The 11,304-nt window shown below is 52.3% G+C and overlaps 2 protein-coding genes across 2 annotated transcripts; both read left to right on the forward strand.

Annotated features, from left to right (window-relative positions):
* Positions 1–6,877: 6,877 nt before the first annotated feature.
* LOC134470304 (saoe class I histocompatibility antigen, A alpha chain-like) lies at positions 6,878–7,355 on the forward strand. Its single transcript, XM_063239241.1, has 2 exons — positions 6,878–6,986; positions 7,063–7,355. The coding sequence occupies exons 1-2, from the start codon at positions 6,914–6,916 to the stop codon at positions 7,338–7,340; spliced, it is 351 nt and encodes a 116-aa protein (XP_063095311.1). The 5' UTR covers positions 6,878–6,913; the 3' UTR covers positions 7,341–7,355.
* Positions 7,356–7,663: 308 nt separating this feature from the next.
* On the forward strand, positions 7,664–9,170 carry LOC100734176 (class I histocompatibility antigen, Gogo-A*0401 alpha chain-like). Its single transcript, XM_063239303.1, has 3 exons — positions 7,664–7,909; positions 8,526–8,760; positions 8,878–9,170. The coding sequence occupies exons 1-3, from the start codon at positions 7,664–7,666 to the stop codon at positions 9,153–9,155; spliced, it is 759 nt and encodes a 252-aa protein (XP_063095373.1). The 3' UTR covers positions 9,156–9,170.
* The last annotated feature ends 2,134 nt before the right edge of the window (positions 9,171–11,304 follow it).

The following is an 11,304-nucleotide window of genomic DNA, read 5'->3' on the forward strand; positions in this document are numbered from 1 at the left end:
GACATAATGCATAATGTAAAAACAAAATACCAGGTGATCAACAATGGTTACCATAATGCCTCTTGCTATCTTAAAAAGAATTGCCTATATCATCAGTATAATAAAATTGAACAAAATAGTAAAGAACAAAACCAATAAAACCAAAACATTGGAGACATTCCAGGACTTCAAAAGAAGATAATAGTCAAACCAGAATGGACATCATAATGAATCTTATTGTCTTCACAGCAGGCAGGCACTTGTGCTGCTGAATTAAATCCCCAGCCCTTTCTATAAGATTACTTAATCCGCCACCCTTAATCTCAATCTCAGGCAAAGTCTCTGGACATGAGCAAAATGCAGACAAAGGTGTTTTAAAGCCGTAACACACATCATCTGAAATCCAATAGTCAGTGCAGTCCTGAGCCTGGCCTTCCCTGGTAACATTTTTCTGTCACCCTTCTGGTCTCTGAGCTCTGCCTAGAACCTCCCATCAAGCATACCCTAAGGATTCCACTTGTTTAGGCAAAATCTCCAGACCTTTCCAAAGTGTTCCCACAAGCCAGCCCCAAAGGCTCCTGAACACACTGTCAGGTACAGCCACAGCAACGACCAGAATGTGGCACCAAATTCGGGCTTAGTTATTTTCTGCCTTCTTGTTCTGCTAAGTTATGGGGCCATGAGTGTCTGCTCTGCAGTCCCCTCTGCTAAGCCACCCTGCCTTGGAGCCCGTCGGTTGTTATGGACTGAAGCATGCATAAAAGTGAGCTAACTAAACCTTTCCCCTTTTAACTTTGAGTGTCGGGCATTTTGTCTCAGCAATGAGAGAAAAGTACCTAAGACAGCACGCACTGCTCTCTCCAGACTCCCCTTGCCTGGCTTTTCCCTTTAGCATAAATCATGACTGGGTGCAACGTGTAATTTAGCATGTTCTTTATTCTCCATCTCCTACAACTGTAATGAGAAGTCTGCGAAAGGATGAGTTTTTGACGGAGTTTTCCTCTATTTTATCTCAGCGATTACAACATTGCTTGCCCAGTTGTGTATTTAATGTACATTTGTTGAACCAGTGACCTAAACATATTTGATTAAATTCACATCAAAAGGGACCATCCAGATAAACAGCTAAAAGTATCCACCTAAATTTGCAAAGCTGGCCCCTTTCAGTGTAAGCAACTTTTAAAAATCTTTCTTATTGCATGCATTTTTGCTTTCTTTTTTTGTCATTGTTTCTGGTGAAGACGATACAAAACCATGTTCATCGCCACAATGACTTGTGAGTCAGCTCCTGCTTCTTAGCTTCAGACACACCCCTTAGGCTCCCTTGTTTCTGTAGTGTTCTCGGCCTTTGCATTTTCTGTAGATTCTTTGCTCCTCGGAGTTTGGACCTGATCTTACCAATACCCCTCATAGTTAAGCTTCAGGTCGGAAAACCCAAATTATGTATGAGAGGAGTGTGCACAGTGGTGTGGCCAGAATCCATCAGAGGCGAATCTGGGACTGCAAACAGGGTGTTTCCCAGGGTTTAGTTTTACAGTATCTCTAACAGCTTGGCCCACTACAGTCAAGCACTGTGAGCCTCGTGACCAAAATAGTGGAAATGCTCTTATCACAGTCGTGGGAGTTCCACATGTAAGACACGACATTGGCAAATTCAGCTTCTGGTGAGGGTCCTCTTATGGCTTGCTTTGGTGGCCTTGCTGTGTCCTCTCCTGGCCTTTGTGCTTAGCGCCACAGAGACAGTGACCACAGGGAGGAGAAGAGAGAGATAAAGACAGAGAGACACAGAGAAAGAGAGAGACAGACAGACAGATAGACACAGACAGACAGATAGACAGACAAGACACCGAAAGACAGTGTAAGATACCAGAGAGAGAAAGGGACTGAGATTTCCGATGTTTCTTCCTGCTGTTATAAATAGCAGTCCTGTCATGTGAAGGCTCCACATTGGTCACCCTTAATGTCTTTGCTTTCAAGTACAGTCCCAGCGGGAGTTGGATTTCTACTTAGGAACTTTGCGGTCCACCTTTCTGGGGTGTGTGTCGGTACCCACCAGTTCGTCTTGGTTTTCTAAGCCTACAGCGGGCGCGATGCCCGTGTCCCCCCAAACTTGTGGTCTTGCTCCATAAGCACGGTGGACCAGCTGCCCCTCACTCCCACAGGCCTCCGATGTGTCGTGGGTCTGGCAGGGGAACCTCTAGGTGACAGGGTCGTGGGTGGCTGCTGCCCAGAACACAGCCGTGGTGCAGCTGTAGGGTGGGAGTTTCAGGCTTGTGGATGCCTGAACTCTTTGTCTGCATCGTGGCAGGAATAAGCTTTGCTGTCAGGCCACATAGGTCCTGCGATAATGGTATGGTAGTCACAGCATGGGGCCTGCGTGGTTCAGTGTGAGGATTTGGGTCACCTGAGGGAAACAGGGAGACCTCAAGGCCCAGGAACTGTGAGCCAAGACAGAGCAGGGGATCCTTGGAACCTGGAAAGTGGGGAATTGGTGGCCAAGTCCTTCCCTGAACTGCTGGTCCAGTGCTCCTTTCTCAGCGCTCCTCACTCTGGCCCAGGGGCTTGAGTTATTATAGTGGAGGAAGTGAGAGCAGAGGCCTGTGACAGCAGCCACCCAGTGTTGGACCCCCACATGTGTGAGAGCCTATCCTAGATTATGGGGCTCCAAAGCTTGGGAATTTGGGAGCAGGGAGGGCCCATACAAGAGTGGCATGGATGCCATCCTTTTGCTATAGGCCAGGATGCAGACCCCCTCCAACAATTCACAGAGGACCACTCCTTCCCAGGTCACCCTCCTCCCTGACTCCACCCACACCCCACCTCGGAGCCACTGCCCACCATGCCCCTATTTCCTTGCTGTTCACCCTCTTTCTAGAGCTCAGGTCCCAGAGCTGCTCCCAGGACCCCAGGATGGTAGATCCACTGGTTCACAGGTGAAGGGGACAGGCCCAAAGGGAGCAACTGGATCAAGTGGCAGGGAGGTAGGTCTAAGCTCCCCTCCAGGAGACTCTGCCTGTGGGTTCACCATAAACCTGAAAACCATGCTGTGGGTTGGAAACTTCACTCTGCCCTGTGGTCACTCAGCGAACAGGAAACATGTATATCAGTGCGGATTTCGGGAAGCAATTTGCACCTTGAATTTGATGCGTGACGGTGTCACGCCAGGGTGTGCACAGCCCTGGCCTGGTGGTGGAAATCAGGGTCCTGGTGAGGGGACCTGGGAGCCATCTTCTGCGCTCGGGCCTGCGGCCACACGGTGGCACTGCTGCGCCACCCGCGGGTCCAGCCTCCGCAGCCTGGGCGAGGTCCTGCGTGGGATGCGGAGGTTCCTGAACCTCCCTGGACTGTGTGCCAGCCAGGAGGGGGACGCGGCTGAGGCCGGAGACCGAGCGGCTCGCGAGCCCGTGTGCCCTCCCCGAGGATGTGGTCTGCTCCCTGCACCCTCCTGCCAGCGCCTGACCACAACTCGAGGGCCAGCTGAGAAGCAGACAGCGGCTCAGCCCTCCTTATTCCTCAGCCTAAAGTCAGTTCCTGGAAACTCCTTACACGAAGGTTTTCGAATAAAACCATCTCTTACTTGGGAGCCGCAACACAACGGCCATCTAATTCCGAAAGTGCGAACCCTTTAGAGAAGACTCGAACACTGGGTGACGGGAGCCACAACCACTGTGGCTGAGATTTTGGTGAGAGTTTAGCAACCCCAAAACCACTACCTCCTCCCCCTGCCGGCAGCACTGCAGGATTGTAACCCTGACAGCGCTGTTGGGGAGCCATGGAGTTCTCACCGATTTTATAGTCTTTTGATCTTAAGTATGATTTTCAGGAGTTGCCCATTTTATCAGTTACAAGCCAGATTTAACCAGAATTATAAAGTGACCATGTGAAAGACTGACAAACAAATAGAAGCCTAAACAAACCCCATTGTTTGAGACTTGATTTTCCTTACTAATCAAAACCTGGTGAAGGGGTAAATGCAAGGAATTTTCATAATAGGACACGAAATGGTTTTTATTTTAAGCTAGTTCTTCATAAATATTACTAAAGTTGAAAAGTATTTTAAAAATACTTCCTTGCTTTGAGTAGAGATACTGAATTTGGCTTTATATCAATGTATTAAAACTTGATTTTTAGAAAAAAAAAAAAAAGCTACTGAGAACTGTCACTCAAAGATCCGCAGGGACAGGCTTGGTCCCCAGGGGCGGCAGCATTGACAGGTGTTGTGGACCTTTAGGAAGTGGCCCAGTGTCTAGCCTCGCCCAGCCCACTGTTGGCTGCATCCACCAGGACTGGTCCCCTGTGTCCTTTCCCTGCCTGGCTCTGGGCCCCCAGGGTCCTGCACCCTCATCCTCACAGGCTCTGCTCACCCGGGCTCTGTCTCCTCTCCTGCCTCCTCCCCAGCTCCTGGATCTTCCCTCTCTTAGGCCACTGCAGTGTGGGGATCACAGGACCTGATCTGCCAGTCTCTCCCTGCCCCCTGCCTGGTGATGAGAGCTCCAAGACTCCTAAGCGTGAGAGACTAGTGCAACAGCTACTATGGATCTAATTATCTTAGAGTTTTCTCACATTTGGTTTATGTATATAAATAAGTTATAGTTCTCTAATTTTTGCTGTGGCATTTGAAAATTGGTGTTAATATTGAGGCTAATTTTCTCAGATGTTTCACTATGCATCTGTATCTGTCAGTGTTTACTACAGAAACAGACATAATGCGAGATATACAAACGTATAGGAATTTACATGATTGATTTAGAGTGCTCACCAACAGAGTCAGATGAGGAAGCGTGCAGAGCGCGTCTGTGCTGTGGAGACCAAAGGCTTCAGTGCAAGGCCTGCAGCTCACTGCAGTGTTTGTTTGAGTCTGAATCAGGAGTCTGATGGGTCAGCGATGCAGGCTAAAGCATCAACCCTAGAAGCGAAAGGATCTTCCTCTTGAGCCAGAAGAGGACCTCCAGGGTGAAGGAGAAGTTCCTCCGAAGAAACAGAAGCAGAGCTGTTTCTCCTCATTCCCCTTTGTACCATTCAGGCCGTAGGAGGACCCCAGGGTGGAGAATTGCTGAGCTGATTCAGTAAACCTTCTTAACTAAAATTCTCAAAGCTAACACTATCAACCATCACAATATCACTTTTTTTTTTGTCTTTTTTGTTTTTATCGGTACCAAGGATCGACTGCCTGCTTGCAAGGCAGGTTTCTTATGCCGCTGAGCTAAATCCCCAGCCCCTCACAATATCACTTTTAAAAATAGCATTTTAAGAAATATCATAAGATGCTGCAGAAAATCACTGTAATTCTGTAATATTATTCATGTCAAAGCAATATAAATTTTCAAATTATTCCCCCATACCTTCGCTGAGAGGTGAGGCCAGCGGCACGACCTCTCTGAGCTCCATCTCTCCTGACCTCCTTGGTCTAGGCAGCACCCAGGAGAGCTGCACGCAGGGGCTTTCCCTCTGCTCACTGTCTCTTTGATGTGGGAAATTCCATCTTGCCAACTCCCAACTTACCCCTCTCCTTAGCCCTTCTTTCTGGAGGAAGACAGCATCTCTGTGTTGTTGCAACTGGCGTTTCTGCAGTGCAGAGATGCTGAACATTTTTTCTCATATTTTTCAGCCATTTGTACTTCTGAGAGGTGCCTGTTCATTTCACTTGTCCATTTACCTAAAAGGTCTTTTATTTGAGGGGGTCTAATTTTTTTTTTTTTTTTTTTTTTTTTTTTTTTTTTTTTTTTTTTAGCTCTTCACACACTGCAGAACATTTCCCGTCCTGGCTGTCTCTTCACTATGGTGGCTGCTTTCTTTGCTGTGCACTTTTTAATCTGATGTGATCCTGTTTGTTGATTTTCAGTATTATCTCTTCCCCAACTGGGGTCCTGTTTAAAGAATCCTTCCCTGCCAGGGTTTTAGCTCAGCGACATAAGCCCCTGTCTGGCAAGTGCTAGGTTGGGAGCTAGATCCCCAATACAAAATAATAATAATAATAATAATAATAATAATTTAAAATATAAAAAGTCCTTGCCTATGCCGGCATCCTCAAGAGTGTTTTATCTTTCAGCAGATGAAGTGTCTCTGTTCTAACGTCGAGATCTTTGACCCATACTGATTTGACGTTAGTGCACGCTGAGGGACGGGTCTAGACTGAACCTTCTTCTGCTTGTGCACAGCCAGCTGTCCCAGTGACCCCTGGGGAGTCTGAGGAGAGGAGGAGCCCCACAATTTTCAGTTGTGCCCTGGACCCACACTGTAAGGCTCAGAGCTAGAAAAATGAAGGTGATTTTAAAGCACACAGATCTGGAGGCACAGATCTACCGTGCCAGAAGGTAAAGCCTTGAGCTCAGTGTGTAAACCCTAGAGCCCTTTAGGCCCCAGCGTGTGTGCAGGCGACAGCGCCACCTCCTGAGCTCCCGGCCATGCCGGGCTGTTCCCACGTTGCCCCCTGCAGCTCCTCACCACTCAGCGACGCGGTCTCCCTGGGCATCTCCGCGTGCTGAGACAGAGAACCTTGCGTCCCCACTGCGCCCCGAGGACAGGCTCCCTGTGCGCTGTGCTTCCCGGGCCGAGTTTCCTTCCAGGGTCGGGGCAGTGAGGGAGGAGGACGCACCTCGGGAGAGGGTTCCGGGCCGAGCTGCGCGCTCCTCACAGACTCTGCTCAGGATCCAGGGAGACCAAGTGACAGAGAGCGAGACGGGGCGGCGTCCGTATCGCCAAGGGTGGCTGTCGGTGACACCCCAGGGCGGTGTCACCATGAAGACCTTAATCTTTGGAGGTTCCCCACCTCACTGGGGTTTCACTGCTTAGTCTCCTACTACCTAGATACTGGTGACGCAAGACCATTTCTCACGTCCATTTGTCAGGGCTCCTAGAGCAGCCAATCAGCGCCGCCGCGGTTCCCGTTATAAAGTCCTCACAGAGGGAAAGGAGCTCAGTCCTCCACCCCGAGATGACAGTGATGGCGCCCCGAACCCTCCTCCTGCTGCTGTCGGGGGTCCTGGTCCTGACCGAGACCTGGGCGGGTGAGTGCGGACGCAGGGCGGCGGGAGCGGCGGGCCGGCCGGGAGGAGGTCGCGGGCTCACCGCCCCGCCCCGCAGGCTCGCACTCCCTGCGCTACTTCGACACCGCGGTGTCCCGGCCCGGACGCGGGGACTCGCGCTTCTTCACTGTGGGCTACGTGGACGACACGGAGTTCATGCGCTTCGACGGCGACGCCGAGAGTCCCCGATATGAGCCGCGGGCGCCGTGGATGGAGCGGGAGGGTCAGGAGTATTGGGACCGACAGACACAGAGAGCCAAGGACAGCGCACAGACTTATCGAGTGGGCCTGCGGACCCTGCTCGGCTACTACAACCAGAGTGGGGACGGTGAGTGACCCCGGCCGGGTCAGAGGTCACGACTCCTGCCCGCCCCCACGGAGCGCCCGAAATAGGTTCAGGGGCCCAGGTCCGACCCGCGGAGACCCCGTTGCCTGAAGCACGCAGGGATGGCGACCCGGGTTCATTTTCTTTCTTTTCTTTTTTTTTTTTTTTTTTTTTTTTTTATCGGTACCAGGGATCGAACTCACGACTGCCTGCTTGCAAGGCAGGTGCTTATGCCGCTGAGCTAAATCCCCAGCCCTTGGGTTCATTTTCAGTCTGGGAGAAAAATCCCTGGGTAAGAGTGGGGGCGGGGCCAGGTTCTCACACCCTCCAGAGGATGTGCGGCTGCGAAGTGGGGTCCGACCTGCGATTCCTCCGCGGATACTGGCAGGACGTCGCAGATTACATCGCTCTTGGTGAGGACCTGAGCTCCTGGGTGGTGGCGGACACTGCGGCTCAGATCACACAGCGCAAGTGGGTGGAGGCCCTGGAGGCAGAGCAGGAAGGGGCCTACCTGGAGGGCACCTGCGTGGAGTGGCTCCGCAGATACCTGGAGAAGGAAAGGAGACGCTGCAACGCGCAGGTACCGGCCCTGAGGGCCTCCCCATCTGTGCTCTGGCTGGACAGTTGTCTCTGGGGAGGAAAACGGAACCCTTCCCCAGTAGTGCTGCCCTCTCCTGTCCTGGGGAAGAGCGCCCCTGGGATTGCACAGCTGATAGCAGATCGCTCCCCTGAGCCCTCTTCTCTCAGGACAGGAAGAGTCTGTCCCTCATGGGAAGGGAGACCCCTGAGATGGCGCTCACCCTGCCCTTCAGGAGGCTGTGAACCTGAGCTCTCTCGGGCTTGATCTCTGCCCCACACCCAGTGTCTGTGGAGCTCTGACTATGCTTATTCTGGCCTCTCAGTCTCCTCCCACTCAGGACAGAGGTCCCTTTCCCTCCCCCAGGGACCTAGAGCCTCCTGCCTGGGACTGACTCACCCTGAGTCTAGACCTGTCCGAGGAATAGATTATTCCAGATGCCTGTGTCCAGCCTGGTCTCTGGGTTTGCAGTCTCCCTGTTCCATTTGTGCTGTCCATTGTCAGGATGATCACAGGAGCGCTGCTGGAGTGGCTCAGGAAGAATGCAAAGAGCCTGAATTTCCCCCTCTTCCCCTTAGAGGCCCCGGAGACACATGTGACCTGACACCTCGTCTCCAAGGAAGCAGTCACCCTAAAGTGCTGGGCCCTGGGCCTCTACCCTAAGGACATCTCCCTGACCTGGCAGCCGGATGGGCGGGAGTTGGCCCAGGACATGATGCTGGTGGAGACCAGGCCTGATGGGAATGGAACTTTCCAGAAGTGGGTGGCTGTGGTGGTGCCTTCTGGAGAGGAGCAGAATTACATGTGCCGGGTGGAACATGAAGGGCTGCCTGAGCCCCGCACCCTGAGATGGGGTAAGGAAGATGGGAGCACAGTGTCTCTTCAAAAAAGCAGGAATCTTTTTACAGCCTGAAGTAGTTCAGGGCTGACACCTGGGCATCAGGACCTTTCACCTTTTCTTCCCTTCCCAGAGCGGCCTCTTCAGCCCTCCATCCCCCCTGGAGTGGTCAGAGCCAAAGGAGCCACTGCCATCCCCAGTCTCCTTGTGGTCACTGCTCTGGTGGCTGTTGTGAGGTGGAGGAGACTGAGACCAGGAAGAAGGGGTCAGGGTCTCAGTGTTTGGGGTTCAGGTCCCAGGGAGAAGTGCGCCTACCTCATTATAGTAAACATCGTCCACACGCAGTGCTTACCCTCCCCAGGGCCCCAGGACACTTACTCTGTTGTAAAGAACAGGGAACTGAAAGGATAGATTTGTCACCCAGAGGGGGTTGTGATGGGGACCTGATTCCAGCAGGCAGGGTCAGAGGGGAAGGTACCTGTGAGGACAGAGCTCCAGGAGGGCAGTTGGTGCAGGTCCTGACCATGTCCTTCCCTCGTGCCTCCTGATCCTTCCCTGGGTCTGCACGCCTGTTCTGGAAGCTTCCCTGGGCTCCAGGCCTGGGCAGTTCTTCCTGGCTGTCAAGACCCTGCCTCCTCCATTTGCTTCCCAACAGGTGTAAGTGGAGGGAGCTACACTCAGGCTGCAAGTAAGAATGGGGGGCTGAATCTTGAGAGCCTTAAGGTTGTATAGTCAGGAGCCTTGAGGATCCCCTGCCCACAGTTCCTTTCTCCACGTGTCCTGTGGCCTCTGACTGAATCCTGTTTTGCTTCCACCCCAGGCATGACGGTGCCCAGATCTGACTCACCTCAGGTGACCTGAAAAGGTGAGATCCTCCCCGCAGGCCTGAAGGGGGGGGGGTGCGGAGGGCACAGGCCTGGATTACACACTCTCCCCAATGACGAGGAAGCAGTAGTAGACTATTCAGCACTTGGCCCTTTACATCAACTACCCTGTTGCTGTGACTCTTGTGTTGTCGCAGGAGAGAGCTGCAGTGTGTGCGGTTAGAGACAAGATTTGTTGACTTCGAGAACACCTAGATGACTTCCCACTGTGTCTCTGCTCCTATTGGCACAGTGGGGAGCTGGGAAGATCAGCTCAGCCCTGCCCCACAGTCACTGTGACCCCTCCGCACCAGCTTCCCTGTGTCTGCAGAGGCGGGCAGGGCTGCGCTTCTCATCCCTGTGCCAGCCTCACGGGGCACTGAGCTGCTGCTTCTCACTTCCCTGCTGCACAGGAACTGTCCTCAAACCTCGCTCCAGCTAACTCTCTCTATTTGTCATTTGTTTATTGAGACAGGATCTCACTATGTCGTTGAGAGGGGCCTTGAAATGAGTATGCAGCAAAACTGGCCTTGATCTCTCTGGGATCCTCCTGTCTCAGCCTTCTGAGTGCTGGGGTTGCAGGCATGCATAACCACACCTGGCTGTAACTCCCTCTTCTAATGGGCTCCTACCAACAGCTGAGGCTGTGCCAGCCGACAGCACAAGTGCCCTGCCCACGGTGCTTCATGAAAACCAGCAGAGTTTCCTGATGAAGATGCAGGTGGAGAACACACAGCTTTTCTTAGCAGTGTTTCCTGCTTTCGACCGGACATTACTGTTTTAATTAACACCCTAAAACCATTTGCTTAGCCGTGGGGTTGATGAGTTTAGCTATAGGTCCATATCCCCTGCTCTGTCAGTAACCCTAAGGAACTCATTTACTGGCCACGCCGGACCTGTCTGAGGCATTCTAGGACCATTGACCCTCTCTCAAGTCAGCTACAGACGTTTCTGTTAGTGTCTCCTGGAAATTCCGTAACATATTGAAAATAAAAGGGGGCCAGGCATTTAGCTCAGCAGTACAGTGCCTGCCTGGCAAGGGAGAGGTCCTGAGTTCTGTTCCCAGCACCCCGCCGGAAAAAGAAAGTAAGAAGCAGAGTGAAACTTTTTAAATTCCTGACAGAGGAATTTCCCTGCCTCTGCTGACACAGGGAAGTTGGTGCGGAAGGGTCACAGTGACTGTGGGGCAGGGCTGAGCTGATCTTCCCAGCTCCCCACTGTGCCAACAGGAGCAGAGACACAGTGGGAAGTCATCTAGGTGTTCTCGAAGTCAACAAATCTTGTCTCTAATCGCACACACTGCAGCTCTCTCCTGCGACAACACAAGAGTCACAGCAACAGGGTAGTTGATGTAAAGGGCCAACTTTTTAACTTCCTGACAGAGGAATAGTTCAAGATGCCGCCTAGAGTTTGAGGGGGAAGCACTGAGCACCTCCCCTTCGCCTTGTGCCGGCCCAAGTCTGCTGCAGGCGCTGTCAGGAGAAGGCTGGGAGAGCCCAGAGTGGACAGAGCTGTGCCCAGTGGCCCAGCAGTGCTTGCCTCGCTTTGACTGGATCATCAGTGGGTCACCTCTGCTATGTCCTAGTCTACGTGACCCGCAAGGCTCTTGGGGTGAAGGACCGTAGGAGTGCAAAGAATAAAGAGACAGAGCTGGGGCCAGGGGGAGCCCCTCCTCCCCTGAGGGAGAAACAACTGTC

Source organism: Cavia porcellus, unplaced genomic scaffold (assembly GCF_034190915.1).
Source record: "Cavia porcellus strain 051 isolate PalLab524CR breed Dunkin Hartley unplaced genomic scaffold, mCavPor4.1 scaffold_28, whole genome shotgun sequence".
NCBI classification, from domain to species: Eukaryota; Metazoa; Chordata; class Mammalia; order Rodentia; family Caviidae; genus Cavia; species Cavia porcellus.

What these genes read in the sequence shown, in the direction of transcription:
- LOC134470304 (XM_063239241.1), top strand. Translation starts at nt 6,914, where the DNA reads ATGACAGTGATGGCGCCCCGAACCCTCCTCCTGCTGCTGTCGGGGGTC. An exon ending in CCTGACCGAGACCTGGGCGG is followed by an intron (nt 6,987 to 7,062) that starts GTGAGTGCGGAC and finishes CCCGCCCCGCAG; the next exon opens with GCTCGCACTCCCTGCGCTAC.
- LOC100734176 (XM_063239303.1), top strand. Translation starts at nt 7,664, where the DNA reads ATGTGCGGCTGCGAAGTGGGGTCCGACCTGCGATTCCTCCGCGGATAC. An exon ending in GGAGACGCTGCAACGCGCAG is followed by an intron (nt 7,910 to 8,525) that starts GTACCGGCCCTG and finishes CTCGTCTCCAAG; the next exon opens with GAAGCAGTCACCCTAAAGTG. An exon ending in GCCCCGCACCCTGAGATGGG is followed by an intron (nt 8,761 to 8,877) that starts GTAAGGAAGATG and finishes TTCCCTTCCCAG; the next exon opens with AGCGGCCTCTTCAGCCCTCC.